The following is a 21,443-nucleotide window of genomic DNA, read 5'->3' as shown; positions in this document are numbered from 1 at the left end:
TCCTTTTTGTTGGTATTTCAGGAAAGATATGAATCCAACTTAGCACATTCAAGCATAGGATCAGCTTCAGTATTCCTGGTTAGAAAATCTAATTTAGCTCTCCAGTGAGAAGTAAGCTTTCCTAGAAGCAGGCAGTATGTCTGTGAATTTTGAAAGTTCAGGCACACAGTAGCTTGTAAACTAGAGGAAGAAAATTTGTAGGTCTGAAACAGAGCAGAGCATTTGAAGTAGGATTTCAAAAGTAAAACTTTCTTCTGTTTTATTGCTTACATCTGTGTGCTGGGTTGTATCTGCATTAACAATCAGTTGAAAAAATGGTGTTTATGGTTGTGTAGCATTGAAAACCCACTACTTTTCTATACATCTTTGGTCATGTATTTTGATCATATGCGAACCTAATATACTGTGAAGCCTTTAGCTTTTTTTTTTGCTATATAGCATATTCTTCAAGAAACATGCATGTTGTAGCTGTTTTTGAAGATTTTTACAGGCTCTTTACCAAATAATTTCCTTCCCAGGTAGCATTAAAATCTGCCAAATCATTTTACTTTCATTCTTAAAACAAGGACTAAATGGAGAAGAAGGGGTGGAGTGAGGAACTGGTAGATAAATGAAGACATGCAGATACAAACCTAGTAGACATGGAAAAATGGAGACAATGACAAAGACCAAAGTTCTTCAGATAGTCATTGATGATCCATTAAGAAACTGCAGCCAGGGCTTTGGAGAAGGCTAGTGTCCTGGTTTGAGCCAGGATGAAGCCAATTTTTCTTTTTACTGATTTTTTTTTTCCTTCAGTATGCTTTCTTTTAACTAGCAACGGTGTGTTCTGCTAGGCTGATAAGACAGTGGAATGTTTTCCTAACTACTGAGGCTTCAAGGCCGCACCTGCACTCTGCCGGCTCAGACACTATGGGGAGATCTGTGACCCCCCCCTGTAGGAGGCTGAGTTAGACAGACAGCAAAATTGGGCAAAGATATTCCATTCCATATATCTACGTAAGCTCAAAGGAAGGTCAGAGATCACAGAAGACAACTTCCTTCCTTCTTTTTCTCCCCTTCTCTTCCATCCATGGCCGGCGTCCAGGGAGGACTCTGCTCATCCATCACCGTCGACCCTTAGGCTCGAGATCTCCTGACCCCCATGACTCCTGTATATAATTGTATATATTTTATTGTATTATTCATTAGTGTTTTAATTAAAGCTGTGTAGTTTAGTTTTCAATCCAGCCAAGTCTCTCTCTTTTTCTCTCTCTCTCCTTCCCTACCTGGGTGGGGGGGGGGGAGGAGATCGAGAGCATTGTTGTCGGACCTGAGTCAAACGGTGACAGCTAGTCTGGACTTCGTAGCTGATAGTAAAACAAACATGAAGATTTTTAATGTTTGATGGGAGTTCTATAGGACTTTAGAAAAGTTAGTAAGAAATTTTTAGGAGAAGAGGATTGATGAAGAGCAAGGTAGTGCTAGGGGATAGACATGAGAGAATATAAAAAGGGCTGGTTCTTTGTAACCGTGTTTTGTCACTATGTTTGCCTGACAGGCCTGTGCCTGGTCACTGTACTTTATCTTCATATTAAAGACTTCCTTAACTATCTTTCACGTAATCTCACTATCTAACCTGTGCATGAGTGCTGTAAAGAATGAGTGCTAACAACAGGGTAAACTGGAGGAAGTGAATTTGGAGCCAGCAACAGGAATCAGACCTCAGGTGAAACGATGCCTGTGTTTGTGGTGCCAGAACTGGAGCAAGTAAGAGTATCTCTATCAGTAGCTGGAGAGGCCATGGATCTTAGAAGGACTGACAGATACTCAATGGACTGGTGTGAGTGAATTTGAGGCAGCAACTGGAATTAGACTTTGGGTGAAGGGACACTTGTTTCTATAGCAGGAACTGGAGCAAGTAAGGGTTTCATTGTCAACTTTTGATGTGGGACCATGGGTCATAGGCTCTGTGTGTCCTAGATGTAAGCTGTGGAGTTCTGGGGTGAGTGAAATGAAGGGAGGGTCTTAGCCTGAGCAGCTGGAGTTGGAGTCATAGCTCATAGGAAGTGTGTGCCTAAGCACCAACTGCTGAGGGGGACTAGTGTTTATACTTTCCCCTAAACATGAAGTGTGTGGGCATGTGTATGTCATTTGTCTAGCAAAATGCAAAATGGACTAACAACATTGTATGAGGCTCAGGTATTAAACAGGCAGAGGGCTTGTGCTTGTAATGGAGTGAACTGCAATTTTTTTTGTACTGTGACTCTAGAGTTTCAGTAACAGTTCAGTCCTGGTCCTCAAAATAATTTTTTCTATGATGCGGTTGCTTCAACTCTGGAACACAATGTTCAGAAAAACTGTGGAGTCTGTCTCTGGAGATGTTCAAAACTTGTCTGGATGTGGTCCTGAGCACCTCACTGTTGCTGACTCTGCTGTGATCACAGGAAAAGACTCGACAGTGTCTAAAGCTCACTTCCAAGTCAACATCATTTGATGTGAGCCTGTGTGGTTAAAATTTGTAAAGTGTAATGAATGCAAGTGGTTTTTAAAGAGTAGTAAGATTTAGGAACTTCTCTGCTGGAAGTATTCAAGGTTTGGCTCACTACTTTGCTAGTGAACAGATACTACAGATTTTGTAAGTGAACCCTAAGAAACCATTTTAAAATAAGCATGCACTAATAACATCCTGTCAGAGATAGAAGCCGTGGGAAATACAGTGATAGTGACTTTTGTAAAGCAATCAACTTAATTACAAAATTAAGTGTGCTTTCCTTTGGCAGGGTCCACCACCTAATTTATGAAAAAAAACCCAAGAAAACAACAAATTAACATACCTTTATGCTTTGTAGCACCAATTAAGTAGACACTGAGAAATATTTGTCAGAATTTTGTGGGAAATCATTCCATTTCCTTTAACTGTAGTTCTCAATTATAGTTCCAGTGAAATGAGAACATGGTTGACATGAAACATCTGTGGCTGAACATGTAGTTAGCTCACATATTTTCATTCAGTTGGCTAGAGGGTGCTGATTGTTTTCTTATTTTTTTAAAGCACTGCTACTACTTGAAGATTTGTAGGTATCTCCTACCAGAGTATTAGTAACTGTAAGACGCCTGTAAAAGCACTATGCACTGAAAACTACCAGGCAGCTGTTTGTTGATTGAGTTTTTTATTTTTGAGGGCATTTGCAAGGGATATGGTTCTTTTATGCCCTTACAATATCCTGCAAGGGTGCCTACAAGAAAGGTTCTGAGGGACTTTTTAGGATGTTGGGTACTAGTAGGCCTAGGGGGAATGGAGAAAACTAGACATGGGTAGATTCAGATTAGATGTTAGGAAGAAGCTCTTCACCATGAGGTTGGTGAGACACTGGACCCGGTTGCTCAGAGAGGTGGTGGAAGCACCATCCCTGGAAGTTTTCAAGGCCAGGCTGAACTGGTCTCTGATCAACCTGATCTAGCAGGAGGTGTCCATGCTCGTGACAGGGGAGTTGAAGCTAGTTGATCTTTAAGGTCCCTTCCTACCTTAAAAATTCTATGATTCTATGATCCTATTCTTGTTGGTTCTTTTCTAAACCCTGAATATTCCACTTTCTGTAGTCTGTCTTGAGTAATATGTGTAAATACTTGGCATGGGATGGACAGCAGTTGAATGTACTTCAATTTTCATATTTTCCTTCTATCCCATCTTTTTTTAAATTTTATTCTGTCATTTTTCGTATATTTTGGATAAAGGCTAACAAAAATCTGCTGTGTTTTGAAAATCCTGATTGAAAGATTTCTGTTGGAATTTTGCCTGCATCTGATGCATTTTCTCTTTTAAAATTTAACAGATGAGGATGATTTCTGAGTAAGCGAAGGTTTTGTTTTAAAGAATTGCCGAAAATATTAGAGACTCACTTCTGAAATAGATTTCCAGCAAGTCATAATTCAGGAATGTAACAGATAGTTAAGTTTAAATATACATTACAGTAAATTATGGTTGTCAGAATTTTTTACTGCAAAGGATTGTAATTCATCTTAGCAAACTCTTTTTTTGAAAGGTTTTATTGGAAGAAAACATGGTAAACTAACTAGTATGTGCATATACATAGTGCAGTATTGACATGGTGGGGTATGGACTAAGGAATGTAGGATGTAGCTGGATTTCAAAGGCATATCCTCATATTACACATATTATAAACTAATTTTTAGATGGTATTTCTCACTTTATTATTTTAATTCTGCCATTTAACACTGGGGAAGTAATTATGTTGATGATGAATTGTGTGTATATAGCCCCCAGGTCCTCAAAATGAAGTGTGCCATTGAAATGGATTAATTTTCTAGTAAATTTTAAAAGCTTTGCTTAGATTTCCACCTCCCCCCCCCAGGTAACATACAGTGCATATATATGGCAGCATTATGTGCCATACACTCAACAGGGATACTAACAGAGAAGTTTAATTTGTTCTTTGAAGAGGAGCACTGCATGTAAAAGGTCTTTAATATTATCTAAATCCATTGATATATCTGCACATTGACTGAATATAGGCATGTATGCCTGTACCTTATTATATCTGTATATTCACTAGTATCAAATAACTGTAGATATTGTACTTCCTTTTGAACTGTTCCACTGTATAATTTAAGATCCTCCCTGTGTACATGTAAACATTTGAACCTGTTTCATGCCTATTCCATTCTTACCAACCCATGCAAACCTGGTAGCTCATTTGCTACCTATTCACAGCCATATTTCTGTCTTGTCTATAGAAAGTTTGGGGAGGAAGCCTGGATTTAGTTTAGAACTCTGCTTTCATGGTTGAAAACTCCTTTAAAAAGTGTCAGTGCTTTCCCCTCGATATAAAATAGCTACAGGTAAATGTAGAAAAGCAATGTACAGTTAAATGTAGAAAGCAGATACCCTATAATTTCATATACTGATTGAGCAAATGTCTACTTTATTTCATATTTTTGTAGAACCTTTCTCAATTTTTCTTTTATATCCTAAAATTTAAGATAAATAATAGTTTATCCCATTGCCGGTCCTTGATTTTCAAGGTGGTACCCTAAATATCCCTCTCACCACCAGTTGGAATAGACAATGCATAAAACCCTGAACGATACAGGGAATTTTAGAAAGATCCACAAGTTTTTGTGTTTCAAAGTCACTATTTAAGTTCTCTAGCAAAATGAAAGTTATTTCAAAAGATCCAGGGTAGTTCTATTTCAAGACAGGCTGCGAGAGTTTGGGTTGTTGAGCCTGGAGAAGAGAAATTTCCAGGAAGCTTAGTGGCCTTCCAGTACCTACAGGAAAGCCAGAGAGGGACTTTTTACAAGAGCATATAGTGATGAGATGAGGGGCAATGGTTTCCAACTGAAAATAGGTAGATTTAGATTAGATATTAAGAAGAAACTCTTTACTGTGGGGGTGGTGAGACACTGAAACAGGTTGCCCAGAAGAGTTATAGATGCCCCCTCCCTGGAGGTGTGCAAGGCCTGGTTGGAAGAGATTTTGAGCAACCTAGTCTACTGGGAGATGTCCCTGCCTGTGGCAGGTGGGTTGGAACTAGATGATCTTTAAGCTCCCTTTCAACACAAACTATTCTATGATTCTATGAAATCTCACATTCTTTCAAAAAATATTATGTTAAATAAAATCTGATATATTTATAGTTGATAGTTTATAGATAAGAGTGGTCTTACATACAGAATACATTATTTAAAGAATATGCTAAATACTGTGCACACCGATCTTCATTTGAAATAGGTATGACCTAACTTGGACTTGGCAGAACTAGGACAACAGTTGGACTTCATGATCTTAAAGGTCTTTTCCAACCTAAGTGATTCTGTTGCTATTGGTATCTTTACTAATCTGGCAGTGGTCACGCACTAACATTCCAAAAGGCTGACAGCTTCTTTTTGGATTCCTTCTTACTGTCAGGTGCCAAGTTTTAAAATTGATTTGCCTGTAATTGAAGCAAGTCACTGGCTATTCCATTAATATTTCTGATTATGTGTTAAACTCTAAATAATGTGTAAGTTAAAGTCTGTATGTTTAGTTTATTTTGCCAGAATAATCTTATATTTGCAAACTCCAGTTAACCGATTAATTGCTGACATGGAAATAACTTGTTGTTATGGATGTCCTATATCATAACTTTCTATTGCTGAATGACTGCTAAGCCAGACTATCACTTACTCTAGATGTAAAAGAAATAAGGAAAACAAAGTATATGCAAGTATGTATGTACACATGATGTTTCTCTCATTCATTTCTCTCTCCAAAAGGATGCTCTGTTAAAATGAACTATAATATCTTCCTTTTCCAATGAATCTTGTAGCTTCTTCATTTGCTCATATAGTATGCCAGAGGTCACAAGTGTGCCAGAGGTGCAAAAGCATGCCAATACTGACACCGCCATTCATAGAATGGTTTGGGTTGGAGGGGACCTTTAAAGATCATCTAGTACAGTCTCCTGCCACAGACAGGGACATTTTTCACTAGATCAGGTTGCTCAGAGCCCTGCACAATCCAGCTTTGAGCAGTTCCAATGATGGGCCATTCATGACTTCTCTGAACAACATGTTCCAGTGTCTTAACACCCTCATCCTAACAAAATTCTTCTCTGTGCCCAATATAAATCTACCCTCTTTCAGTTTAAAACTGTTGCCCCTTGTCCTGTCATTACAGGCCCTGGTCAAAAGTCTCTCTCCATCTTTCTTATAAGCTCCCTTTAGGTTTTGAAAGACCCTAATAAGGGGTTTCTCTAGAGCCTTCTCTTCTCCAGGCTGAACAACCCTAATTCTCCCAGCCATTCTTGACAGGAGAGGCATTCCAACCCTCTGACAATTTTGGTGACCCTCCTTGAGACCCAATCTAACAGGTCAGTTCAGTAGGTAATGACAAGCTACTTATGCAGGATACAACTTTCTTGGCTGATTCCACTTCCTTGATCAGCAAGGAATAGATCTTGATGTTTTTAGTCAATCTGTCATTCTGAGATGTGTGCTTAAAGTCAATCAATTTCTTAAAACAGGACTCTGCCTGACAAGAGAGGACATATTTATTTTGCCACTGATTGGCATAAAGCTGGTCTGCATGGCTAGTTCACCACAGCTTTGTTAACAAGGCTTCTTTTTCTTCCTCTTTACAGTTCGAAATCAAGTGAATGATTTTAAAGACTATTTAGTACTCAGCTTTTATGATGGATAATGAACAAATATTTGGGATATTAGTTTTAGTCTTGTTATTTGGTGTGGTTGTTCCTTTTTTGTCACTATCTTGTGCTATCTCATTTCCATGAAGAAATGGGCAAAGGTAAAGGCAGGGAAAGCTGTCATACAGAAGACAATAAACTATGTAAATGCTTCAATGGCAAGTCTACAGCCTGGAAATTGTACTGAAAAACAGAAGCTAAATGATCAATACTGAAATACTTAACTTCCTGAAGCAATTTTTCATTCAGATATATTAATTATTGTGAAAAGGACTGACTACATTTTATTGATGTCTAAAGATTTGCTTATTCTGCCTTGCTGGTGACCCGACATAAGATATGAAAGTATGTTCCAGAGTTGAGAATAGGCTTTGATCCAACCACTGCTGAAGGCATAGACTGTCAATGGAAACCCCAACTCTATTTTTAATATCTTCTGAGAACTCTCAGACGATGGTGCATGAATTTCCATCAAATAACTGCTGTCATCATAAGGATCAATTTGCATTGCACTGTCTGTGTTTATTTGGAGAAATTCATATGCTTACTGGGGTAAGAGAGACCTTGGTATGTTACTACCAAACAAAATCGGGCCTTTAATTTATAAAAAAATGTTAAAGAAAAATGGTAACAACTAATGGAAGTAAAGCTAAATCTGCTGAGGATCCACGTCCCCATCACTACACTGATTTAAGATCTGCTGTGGTTATTGGTTTCCTTCATTTGTGGTTTTTGAGATGGTTTACACCATGACAGTTGTACCTAAGCACAGTTTTGTTTTAGAAATTAACACATACTGCTTGCCATAAGATTTATTTATAGATAATTAAAGCAAATGAAACCTAAGATTACACATTCATGTGACTCTCCTCTTCCTAATTCAATTGCATGACTGCAATGTCTGTATTTTGGGACCAAAATATTTTTGCACTTCTCTGTGGGTAGGGGAGGTAGGGAAAGAAGAGAGAGAATAGAAGGAGAGAGACTTCCCAGATTGAAAACTGAACTAGACAGTTTAATTAAATACTAATGATTAAGAATATATGTACAAAAATATACAAATGTCTTCAGGAATGTGCAAACCCCTATTGCCTTCCTCCATCCCCAGCAAGTCTCACAGCATTTCCTGAGCTGTGAGCAGTTCTGAAATGTCCCAGAGCGCTGCTGGAGAGAGCGGCAGAGCAGACAGGAACTGAGGGGAGAGTTGTGAGGGTCAGGAATGCACAAGTCCAGGGATCAATGGTGATGGAGATATAGTGCCTTCCCTGGATGCTAGCCATGGATGGAAGAGAAGGGAAAAAGAAGCAGAAAGAAGTGACTGACTTCCGTCAATCAAACCTTACACCGAGCTTATGCAGATATATAGAACGGAATACTTTGGTCAATTTTGCTGTCTGTCTAGGCCACTCTTCCCTACAGGAGGGTTACAGATAACTGATCTGCTCTGGTTGCATTTGAGGCTGCAGGTTCAACATGTAGAGTGAAGTGACCTTGGTGTCTCTGCAGTAACAAACATTCCAGCATTATCAGTCCACTAGCTGGAAACTTATAATTGTATTGATCTGAAGAAGAAAAGAGAATAGAAGTGTGTGAACATTTAAAAAGCTCTGAAACTTGAATAATCATTTTTCAACTTCACATTTGAACATACTTACTTATCTTAATTTAAATGTTCTTCTAGATAACTTTACACCCATGTAAAACTTAATAAAATAAATTTTAATTTTATGAACTAATTGATTATGAAGCCTAAATAGTTATGACTGTTTTGCCTTGGTAAACAATAAATTCAAAAGCCAGAATTTTTCCACATCCTTCATCTAAAGTAGAAAAGCTGTACGAGAAATGAAGACCCCTACCAGAACTCGTTTCTGTATCAGTTATATGCAAGTTCACTATTCACAATTTACAAGACAGAACATATACGTACCTAGATCTACCAAGGGTTGCACTAATAATTACTGAAGTAAGAAATCCTAACAGCAATGTAATTGGTCAGTTCAGTAAAGGTACAAGTAATAGGACAAGAGTTAATGGCTTCAAGCTGCACTACAGGAGGTTTAGAACTGATGTTAAGAATTTTTTCACCAAAAGGGTTATCAGGCATTGTGGCAGACTGCCCAGAGCAGTCTTGGAGCCACCACCCCTGGAGATATTTGTCATATAGACATAGTACTTAGGGATATGGTTTAGTTAAGGACTTCTCAGTGCTAGTTTAATGGCTGGACTTAATGATTTTAAAGGTCTTTGCCAGCCAAGGCAATTCTGTATGATTCTTTCATTCTGTGTGTATGAGATACGAGAATGTATCAAGTTCCTGGGATGTGTAGAGGACTGCTTCTTTATACAAATGTTAGATATTCCAAACAGCAATGAGGCACTGCTAGACGTGCTGCTTACAAACCAAGAAAACCTACTTTGTTAGTGACCTAACCTCTTGGTTAGTGATAGCCTCAGCTGCAGTGATTGCAATGTTGCGGAGTCTGGGATGCTGCTGAGCACACTGGAGATTAGCACAAAGATAAAGGTTTTACATTTTAGAACAACAAACTTCAGCTCACTCAGAGCTCATTTCAGAGTAATTCTTTGGGAAGTTTCCACGCAGGATAAAGGAGCTAACAAGTGCTGGGAGTTTCTCAAAAACACTCTCCTGGAAGCACAAAACCAGTTTATCTCCTTTAATGGTAAGGGAAGTAGGCAGGAAAAGAGAGCACCTTGGCTTAACTGCAAGCTTCTGAGCCTGCTCAAAACCAAAAGAGAAGAGTAAGCGAGATGGAAAATCAGAATACCCGTTGAGAACCACAAGGGGAGGTTAGGGAACAAATCCTCCTGGGGGCTATCCCAAATCAAATGAAGCATGTGATTGAGAAAAGCCGCCATGGATTCACCAAGGGCAAATAGTGCTTGACAAACCTGATCACCTTCTGTGACAAAGTAACCTGCTCAGTTGATGTGGGGTGAATGGTGGACATTGTCTACCTGGATTTCTCCAAGGCTTTCAATATGGTTTCCCACAGCCTCCTTTTAGATAAACTGATGTGTTAAGGTCTAGACAAGTAGTCTATGTGGTGAGTGGGAAAATGGCTGTGGCTGACAGGCTGCATCTAGAAGATGGTGGTAAATACCTCCTCATAAAGTTCAACAAGAGCATGTGTAAGGTCTTGCACATGGGAAAATATAATCCAGAAATGCAGAACAAATTTGGATCTACCTGGTTGGGGAGCAGCTCAGTGGGAAGGGACCTGAGTGTCCTGGTGGGCAACAAGCTTGACATGAGTGAACAGTGTGCTGCAGCAGCAAAGAAAGCAAACAGGATGCTGGGTTGCATCAACAAGGGCATCACCAGCAGCAATAAAATAGCAATTCTACTCAGTGCCTGTCAGGCCCCACCTGGAATACTGTCTTTGGTTTTGGTCCCCATCATACAAAGAAAAAGTGGACAGGCTAGAGATGGTCCACAGAAGGGCCACAAGGATGATCAAAGGCCTGAAAAAACCTATCATATAAGGAAAGGCTGGGAGAATAGGGTTCACCTAGGTTCACCTCAGAACCATGTTACAGTATTTAAAGAGCAGCAACAATGAAGATGGAGGTTCCCTGTTTACAAGGAGTTACATGGGAAAAAAAAATAAAAATGGGGGTAATATGTACAAGTTACTCCTGGGGAGATTCTAATTAGACACAAGAGGAAAATTTTTCATGACAGAAGCAACCAGCCATTGGCATAATCTCCCTGGGAAAGTGGTGGATTCCCTAACTTTGAACTCTTTTAAAATTCAGCTGGATAGGGTGCTGGGCTATCTTGTCTAGAAAATGCTTTTGCCAAGACAGGTTGGACCAGATGATCTTTGAAATCCCTTCCAGCTTAGTATTCTGTGCTTCTACGAGATCACAGATTTGAAAAGTTTTGCTCCTTTCAAATGTGGAAGTAGTGGAATTCTTTAAAGTAGCTTTGTATGTATTTTCAGTTTCAGAGTAAGTAGAAAGATTTACTATGTCCATCTAGAAGTTGCAAACCAAGTATATGATGGAGTTTTTATTTTAAAAATTGATCATTTCTTCAACATAAATACATAAGTAACTAATTTTATTTTTATATTAGAAGCATTGGTATGCTTCATCAACTTGCTCACTTTAATCACCTTCATTTTTCTTCTTTAATTTGAAAACCGAGGGAAGTGTGTTGCAGAGTTTCATATGCATTGTTAGCTTTATACCAGAAGGTGTGAAATTTAACTGCAGCAAAATAATCTATGACTCCAAGAAAAACAATAACATTGCCAGATCAAGTGAAAAAATATTTTGACTACTCATGTAATTCTATGCTTTTCCAAGAAACCTAGTGATTTACAGTTGCTCCCTGCAAAACACGGTGGAGTTCAGAGGTCTAAACTACAGGTTTAATTAAAGCTACTGTCTTACTCATGATGAAGATAGCTATTGACTGTACCTGATAAGCTATACTATCTTCCTTTTTCATGAGAATCCCTGGCTATTCTGCTTTGGATTTTTTTTTGAAAATGCTACTTAAATGTTTCGCATAATATTAATGAGCATCAATCATACAATTTTAACAAATATTTACTACATTTAAGTGAATTTACACTACATTTTCTAAAAAAAAATCTGATTCCTCACATGAGTTTTAGCATTTGTTATTCTACTGATCTAAGAGTTCTCCATAGCTTACAGTACTATACATGAGAATAGAATTAAACAGATTTTTCTGATATTCCAATTTTTTAGGGTCATACTAAATCTCTTTGGAATAAAACATACTTCCAAATCACAGTTATAGCTTGTTATGTATCTTTTTAATGCAGGTGAAAAGTTCTGGTCAAAAAGTATGTATCTCACCCTATAGATCTTGAAATCTATAAACAGACACAGACTTGCAAGAGGGCAAGTACAGAATCTATCCACCTTGGAGAATAAGAATTCAGCTATCAGCAAATATTTTGACATGGAATGTCTCTAAGGACACACATTGTGTTTAAGTGTATATTGATTTTGTTTTATTTTAATTGCTGTGGTGCATTTCATTCCCTTGTTGAAAAGAACAATTGTTTTGGTTTAGTCTCCCAGTGTTTGTCTTGTTTTTTCTTTTCAAAGAAAGTCCCTGTCAGACCAGGGCTAGATTTTGCTGGGAGAATTACCCTATGAGTAACAAAGAAAGAAGAAAGAAAGAAGAGGGATTTTGTTATCAAGATATTTAAACATAAGTATGTACCTAGTTTTAATGTCAAAACTTTATTTCTATATGCACATTTTTTAATGAGTAATGAAATCAGGATGTTTGCTCTCTGGAACTCAACAGGATGAAATTACTGTCACTTCCCTTTTGTTAGTGTCCTGACTTGATATATTTGATAAAGAAGCTTATCGTGAGATGTAATGGTAATATTTTGGCAATATTTATTGTAATTTGATTTATAATACAGTTATAAAATGTTGGTGGACAGACAATGTGAGCATCAGTGAGGAAATAAAGCAGTTAAAAAGGTAACACCCCTTATTTCTTGGATGCTTAAGTGTCATGGGAATAAAATGGTACAAATAAAACATATTCTGAATTAGATATGGAGAAGACATTCTGATGTCTTCCAATTCTAGTGCTTTCCTTCAGAGTGTGCGTTCCCTCTAATGAGACAGGGTGAAAGTGTGTGTATGTGTATATATATATATACACATATATATATACACACATATATATATATATACTGCTATTGATTGCTATCAAAGCTAGATAAGGAAAACATTGTCTGTAACTGCTGATTAGTCTGAAATCAAACAGCTATCTGTTTTAGTGGTAGTAAGTAGGCAGTGAAGTGTCGCCTAAAAGAAAGTGATGTAACTTGCACACACTTGCAATATCACACCAGTGAAAAACTTATTTTTGAATTCCAATTTTAAGGGCATGGCATTTAACTCCTCTGATGAAGATCACTTTGTCACTCCCAGTTTTTATTTCAGGTGCTGGTAGCTAATATTGTGGTTGCATAAGGGGAATGAAAAAAGTGGTGCCGCTTTTAGAACCTGATTGTTCAAGGGATCTCTGAGTTCAGTACAGGCGGCTGTTGTGTATCTGCTTTGACAATAATAATTGACACCAGTATAGCTTCATAGCTGGATGGGGCACTGACATATCATATCGCTCTTGTTTTATCAGCTTCCACCCCCTGAAGAACTTCTAAGGCAGTGTCTTTTGGTCTTTTGGTTTTGGTCTTTTGTTCTCCTACGTGCTAGTCTGCAAGCGTTTTTCTTGGTTAGTGGACAAGTTTTGGGAAATAAAACGATTTCTAATTCTGTGTATACCTTCAACTAAAAGTGAACTTTTTTGGCTTGCCTATAACAGCTTTATTATCACATGTTAAGAGGTGAATAAGGGCTTGGCACATTAATAAGTAAGTATGGCTTTGGCATTGCATTATGTAAAAACTTGTTAAAAGTTTTTAGAATAGTTAGGCTTACTAACAAATATGGCTGTTTCATGTTACTTTTTTAGAGTGTTCTTATTCATGAAGTAAATCTTTTGAGGGGCAAGTTCTCATGATGTAGTTGAACTGTCTCTTGAAAAGTGCCTCTTGGGTCTTTGGTTTTACTCAGAGGTTTCTAAATTGAACGAGAACTTAAAAGTTAAGACTGTTTATTCAGAGCACATGTGTTGAGGGCTTATTATGTTAAAAATTAAATTGGTTTATGTTTAGGATAGTGTTGTTTTCAAAATCACAGTAATAGGTTTTTACTGTAAATATTAAACGTTTTGCTGAGTAAAACTATGTAACAGTGTACTTACAGTTTTTTATGGCACCATAGCAAGCCTCTGCTAAAGGAACTGAAGGACGCAACACTTGTGGAATCTCTGGAGACAGTATGTAGTCTTTGTCACTTTGATGTAGTCTTGAATATAAATCTGTACATAAATATCGGTTTATAAACACATCAAAAGAATCTCTAAATATATAAATGATTTGGTTATAGGAGTATAAAGTGTTAATTTTCAATGGATTCTGTGTTCCAGGATTTCTTATCCTTATAGTGTGCATGTTATTTCCAAATATTTACTTTTTTTTTTTCCTTGTACCTTATTTTGTGACAGGATGACGAAGTAGTACTTCAGTGTGTTGCCAGTATTCATAAAGAACAAAGGAAGTTTTGCTTGGCAGCTGAGGGACTTGGGAATCGCCTGTGCTTTTTGGAACCAACATCAGAAGCTAAAGTAAGAAGCTGATACTGTCAGCTGGTGTAACACAGCAGTGAATGCTAACCTACTTGTTGTCCATTAATACATTGAATTATGGTTTCTTTAATGTTGTGCTTCAAGTCATAACTGTTAACAATCACAAGCCACTATTCTTTAACTTTCTAAATTAGTTTCTGTAACTGAAATCCTTAATATTTTCAAGATTAAATCTCCAGACTGTTATAAATCTTTAAGTTCACTACAAAACTTATTCCTTTTACTGCTGTATATTAAAACGTTTTTATATACTTAGTTGATAATTTTAGAAACATTGTCACCTGTTAGTTACTGGCATTCAATGGTTACTGGCATGCAATGTTGCTTCTAACTGTGTTGATTCATCAGAGAGTACACGGAGCAGAATTAATGACCAATTGAAAAGTTTTAGAGATAACAAGTGGCAAAGGGAAAAATAAAAAAGAAGCTAGAGACCTGTGCAGGAAAAAATAGAGGAGCAAGAGGTGCTTGAGAGGAGAAAAGAGAAGAGATGAAACTTTAGACCTATACTAGAGCAGAATATTAAGAAGAAAGGTAGAAAGGTAAATGGAGATGGACCTTCTTTGTTTTCTCTGCTCCTTTTTTTATCTTTGTTTTTTTTGTCCTAATTTCTTTTCACCTGACAGTTTATTTATACTTTTTTTTTTTTTTTTTTTTTTTTTTTTTTTCCCCCCCGGTTTTTTTTTTTTTTTTTTTTTTTTTTTTTTTCCCCCCCGGTTTTTTTTTTTTTTTTTTTTTTTTTTTTTTTCCCCCCCGGTTTTTTTTTTTTTTTTTTTTTTTTTTTTTTTCCCCCCCGGTTTTTTTTTTTTTTTTTTTTTTTTTTTTTTTCCCCCCCGGTTTTTTTTTTTTTTTTTTTTTTTTTTTTTTTCCCCCCCGGTTTTTTTTTTTTTTTTTTTTTTTTTTTTTTTCCCCCCCGGTTTTTTTTTTTTTTTTTTTTTTTTTTTTTTTAGTAGCGGTGGTTTTTAAGAGATCTTTTCTCTTAAAATATTGTCATGTGGTCTAGATATTATTACCATGTTACATCCATAGTGTTTATTTATGCAGTATAAGAGGTCCTTGTTCATCTCTCTGCTGAAAAATTATGCTGCTTTAAAAGGGAGGCAAGGAAGAGAAACCATACATCTTAAAAAGTTCTTAGAAACTTAAAGAGAAAAAAATGGCATTTCCACTGTTAGCCATTAGTGGATTTGATAGTTTTTGTGCCATGCTGAAGGGAATAACAATTAGAATAGACTTCTGTTCAAATCCATATACATAAGGAACTTGCATGTTATTTCTTCACAAATTTTTATTAAAACCTGTTACAATGTTGGTTCTCTAATAATTTATGCTATGTTGCCTGGATATAAATTGTGCTTTTTAAAAGCACTTTTGCATTAAATTAGTAGTATGAAGTTGTGTTCTTAATGTTTGTGTGGCTCCTTTTTGAATGATCAGAAAATGTTTGCCTAAATGATATCTGTTATTTAAAATGTAAGAGAAAGAATTCAGTTAACTAGAAGTAAAAAAAAAATAAAATATATATATATATTTTTATACTAAACTAGAAATAGCACAATTGCTGAGCAATGTGATCTAATTGTATTACTTCATTGTTGTTCTGTACTTTCTACAAGGTATTTTGAGCTGTTTGAGAGACAAATCCTGCATCCTGATGGTTGTTTGTTGTTTGTTTGGTTGTTTTTTTTTTTAAATTTATTACAAAACATGGCCCCTTTTCATTACTGTAGCTCTTAATTTTTTCCATATCTGCTTGTGTTCTTCCTCTCTAGCTACTTTGTAGCTTGTGTCTGTTTCTTCATGTCACCTCTCCTATTTATATACTTTATCTGCTCTCTACTCTTCCTCCAGAAATCAATTTAGATAAAAATAATCTGATCTGGACTTCAATTTATTTCTGTGAGAAAATGGAGTTATTCTAAGACTTAAGCTTTTTGCAGATCTTCTGGTCATTTCTAGTTCAGGAGCTAGTTTTATTTTTCTTAACACCACATTCAGATAAATGAGATCAATTCAGTGGTTTGCGTGCACTGCACAGAGGTGTGCTGGAAGAACTCTCAAAAAGTCTCATTGACTTTGAAGAACTATTTATTCCAAATCTTTGCTTTCTTTTATAATATAATTTATCATCCGTATTCTGCCCTGGTGAAGCCCCATCTGGAATACTGTGTCCAATTCTGGGCTCCCCAGTTCATAAAGGATAAGGAACTACTGGAAAGACTCCAGCAAAGGGACACAAAGTTGATTAGAGGAATGGAGCATCTGCCCTTTGAGGAAAGGCTGAGAGAGCTGGGTCTGTTTAGCCTGGAGGAGACCGAGGGGGGACCTCATAAATGCTTATAAATATCTGAAGGGCAGGTGTCAAGAGGGTGGGTCCAGTCTCTTTTCTGCAGTGTCCAATGACAGGACAAGGGACAATGGGCACAAGCTGGAGCATAGGAGGTTCAAGTTAAACATAAGGAAAAACTTCTCTGATGTGAGAGTAACAGAGCACTGGATCAGGCTGCCCAGAGAGGTTGTGGAGTCTCTTTCTCTGGTGACATTCAATACCCATCTGGACATGCTCCTTATTCTGCTACATAAATTCACTTACTGTAATACTTGCTTGGCATACCTTTAAATGCCTGTAAATTTATTCTCCGCTTGAATTTTTTCTTTACCAATGGTTCTTGAAAATTATTTAGGTTTACTTCTGTATGTTCGTTCCAACTTCCCACTGCCGGAAGAATAAACACCTATGCCTATTGTTACTTCAGAGATTTCTAAAACCTTTTCTTGGTACCTGAACAAATTTTGGTTTTCATTTCAGCATAAAGATTCCGGACATTAATATTTCCCCATCTTCTACCTGTAGCTCTCACCTCTCAGTATTCTTGTTTCACTAAGCAACCCTTTTTGGCATTTGTCTTGTTTTTTCTGCCTGATTCCATTAATATACAGCTTTGCTCAGAGTTGGGGAAGAAAAGCATAGATTAGCAGATGGTCGAGATTTCATTAAACCCTTTTTAGCTTTGTAATTAAGAGTGTAAAATGGTCTACCATACAGAGGTGATGGAATACTAGGCTTATGAAACAGTGTCATTTGCAAAAGACTGCAAATAAAATGAGCCTTGACAGACTCTATAGTGAATTTTAATTTATTTTAATTATTTAATTAAAACAAAAAAAAAAAAAAAAAGAAAAAAAAAGGCAGCAATCTAGATGAATTCAGGAGGTCAGTTGGTTCTTAGGTCATTTAACCTTCCACTAGTATTTCTCAAAATAGTTGAATTTTGAAAAGACTTTTCTGCCATCCAACCACAGAAATGTTACTTGTGGTAACACAAGTTTGAAAGAAGGGCTAGCTCTGCTAGGTCATGGGTGGAAAAATAATTATTTTCAGAATTCTCAGAGTCAGTATTCTTAGATAAAAACAGATACTCTACAGGCTGTGAAAAAGAATAAGAAGTGAAAAATCAATTCTGTTAACCTAAGATGTACATTTTATGCAAAGTGTGACTTGGAGTACATTATTTTAAAGTGTGTCTTTCATTAATAAACCACTAAAGTAAGGGCTGCAACAGCTTTCAAATCGAAATGGAGCCCATGACTAGTGGCCAGTGGAACAGATGGGAGTTCTTTTGTTCAGTTGGTAGGTGTTGGATCGTACTGATTATGCAATATTCAATTTGGATGGGATTAAATGCCAGAGGTAGCCTGATGCTGATTAAAACTATATTACCAGTGATGTTATTTTTTCCCAGATAAAATTCCAGTTTAGCTTCTGAATTTAAGTTCAACTGAAAATAGAAAGATATTATAGATATTATGGGGTTTTTTATAAAAAATCAAATGTACTTCAAGGACAGTTGTGTCTAATACTCAAAAGGTCTTAATAAAATGGGTGCTGCATAATCTGTAAGATGCCACCAGAAAAATATCCAGGATTTTTTGTTGTTTTTGGTTGGTTTTTTTTTCTTTTGTTTTTGTTTGTTTTTGTTTTTAATATTAAGTGGCTTTGCCTGCCAGGTGCAATTAAAGGCAGTAAATAATGGGTTAAGTATTACTCAGATGTTTTGCCTACCTGTCTGGTTCATTGGGAAGCAGAGACTACTTAAAGTTGTATAAATTTTTATGTTCACAGCAAGAAAATATTCTAAAAAAAGTCTTACCAGACTTTACTAAAAAAGATAAAATACAAAATCTAACCTAGATTAATTTTTAATTAATTTTCCTGAGAAATGACATTATCTTTCTGTGACTAATTATATGAGAATATATAATATATATAATACATTATATATGTTGTATATTATATGTTATATACATGTGTGTATATATATATATTGTGTATATATATATATATGTATATATAATGTATATAATTTCCATGTCAAGTCTATGGCCTGAATGTCTTTTCCAATATACGTTTGGAAACACCAAAGAAAAGATATAATTAGAGTCTATAGTAAAGATCAAATGGTGGGAATTCCAGCTGTATCATAGGATGCCAGATTGGAAGGAACCTCAAGGATCTGGTTCAACCTTCCCAAGTAATAATATAGTTTAAATGTGACAGCCCAGCACCCTGTCAAGCTTAATCTTAAAACTGTCCAATATAGAGGAATCCACCAGTTCCTTTAGGAGATTATTCCAATGTCTAACTGTTTTCTTCTGAAGTCCAATCAGAATCTCCCCAAGAAGTAAGTTGTACCCATTGCCCCTTGTATTTTCCATGTGACTCCTTGTAAAAAGGGAATCTCCATTTTCTTGGTTGGCACCCTTTATGTGCTGGTATGTGGTAATAAGGTCTCTGCTAAGCCTTCTTTTGTGCAGGCTGAACAAACCCAGTTATTTCAGTCTTTCCCCATGTGGTAGGACCTCACAGTTCTCTGATCATCCTCGTGGCCCTTCTCTGGAGCCTCTCCAGCCTGTCTCCATCCTTTTTATATAGTGGGGACCAAAACTAAATCCAAAACTGCAGGTGTGATGTGACAAGCACTGGATAGAGTGGGATGATGACTTATCTCTCCTCGTCCTGACTCTGTTGATGCAGCCCAGAATCCTCTTGGCTCTCTTTGCCACTGCAGAGCACTGTTAGCTCATATTCAGCTTGTTTTCCACCAAGACTCCCAGGTCTCTTTCCACAGGGCTGCTCTCTAGCCAGGTGGATCCTAGACTGAGCTGCACTGCTGGAGTATATATTCCCAGATGGAAGACCTCATATTTGTCCCCATTGAACTTCATAAGGTTCTTGCTAGCCCACTCCTCCAGCCTATCCAGGTCTTCCTTCAGGGTGGATCTCTTCTGGAGTGTCAGCCTCCTCGTTATTTTGGCATAATCTGCTGACTCATCAGGGTGCTCTTGATCCCAACATTCAGGTGACTTATGAAGATGTTAAACAGCATTGGGTCCAATGTCGATCCTTGGAGGACCCCACTTGTGACTGGTTGCCAGTTTGAGGAGGAATTATTTACTAACTCCCTCTGCATACAGTCTGTCAGCCAGTTCCCCATCCACTGCACAGACCATTTGTCAAGGCTGTAATGAGTCACTTTCTCCAGAAGGAGGCTGTGGGGGACCATGTCAAAAGCCTTGGAGAAGTCCAGGTAGACAATGTCCACCACTTTCCTGGCACCAACTGGTTGGGTTACTTTGTTATAGAAGGCAATAAGGTTTGTCAGGCACAATTTACCCCTGATGAATCTGCGTTGGCTTTTCCCAATGACATTTGCCTTGTGACAGTCCCCAGGAAGATTTGCTTCTTTACTTTCCCAGGGATTGAAGTGAGGCTAATGGGTCTATAATTACCTGGATCCTCCTTAGAACTCTTATTGTAGATAAGGGTGATATTAGCCTTCCTCCAGTATCAGGGCTGTCTCCCAATCTCCACGACTTCTCAAAGATTATGGAGAGTGGCTTTGCAACAGCATCAGCCAGCTCACTTAACTCCCTAGGGTGGATGGCATTTGGACACATCAATTTATATGCCTCAAGCTCCTGTAATAGGTGACACACCAACTCTTCCTTTACTGATGGCTGGTCTCTGTCTGCATCAACCTGGGTTTTTGTTCCATGGCCTGGAACACAACAGCACTGGTAAAGACAGGGGTGAAGAAGATGTTCAGGACCTCTGCCTTTTCAGTATTTTTCAACTTTTCAACTGTACTTTATTAGCTTGCTATGAAAACTTCAGCAAATTTAGAACTCTCTTGCTTGTATCATTTCCTTTTTCACCACCTTAAAACTCAGTGTTATAAAGAATTTGGTTCCCTCTTGTCACACTTCTTTAAAAAACAAGAAGGAGTATATATTCACTTTGAGGCTCACTTATAGTCGTGGTCTATATAACAAATCACAGAATACTGAATTTCTGAGTTTGGAAAGTAACTGTGGAGATCACCAAATCAGACCCCTTTGCTCAGCAAACACAGATTGCTCAGGACACTTTCCAGTCAGGGTTTGAGTATCTCCAAGGATGGAGACTCCAGAACAGCTCTGGGCAACCTGTTCCAGTGCTTACCATTCACACAGTAAAAAAAAATTGGTTTTTTTTTTCTCCACATTTAAATAGAATTTCCTGTATTTTGGTTTGTGTCAATTTCCTCTTGTCCTTTCACTGAGTACCACTGTGTAGAGTTTGGCTTTGTCTTCTTTGTACTTTCCTGTCACATTTATATACATTGATGACTTTCCATGAGACTGTTTTTCTTTAACACATCCTTCCTTGGCACATCAATGCCACTAAATTAAAAAAAGTCTGCTGTTCTTGAACTGAGTGTAAGTTTCATGTTTCAAAACCAGCAGACATATTGATTGAACAATGAAGAAAATCTCCTTAAACAGTTCAAACTGTTATACTGTAAGATTCTGAACCTGTGCCATTTAGTGACAACTGTAAGTATGTTCAAAGAATCAAGCTTGTGCATCAAATCAGGTCATACACCTTCTGTTCTGTTTTTTTCAGTGATGATAGAGAACAAATACTATGTTCACGGTTTAATTCTTTAAGACAGGAAAGCAATATTATGTAGGGA

General features: G+C 37.2%; 1 protein-coding gene across 1 annotated transcript in view; it reads left to right on the top strand.

Moving 5' to 3' along the window:
* The first annotated feature begins 1,716 nt into the window (after window positions 1-1,716).
* RYR3 (ryanodine receptor 3) overlaps window positions 1,717-21,443 on the top strand; it is a 191,404-nt gene continuing 171,677 nt past the window's right edge. Inside the window, exons 1-2 of the mRNA XM_010007742.1 lie at window positions 1,717-1,749; window positions 14,287-14,406. Coding sequence (XP_010006044.1) covers window positions 1,717-1,749; window positions 14,287-14,406 — 153 coding nt within the window. The remainder of the gene's footprint in view (window positions 1,750-14,286; window positions 14,407-21,443) is intronic.

This window comes from Chaetura pelagica, unplaced genomic scaffold (assembly GCF_000747805.2).
Source record: "Chaetura pelagica isolate M959 unplaced genomic scaffold, ChaPel_1.0 scaffold70, whole genome shotgun sequence".
NCBI lineage: Eukaryota > Metazoa > Chordata > Aves > Apodiformes > Apodidae > Chaetura > Chaetura pelagica.
Note: the sequence above shows the minus strand (reverse complement) of the source record. Positions and strands in the feature narration are given on the sequence as shown.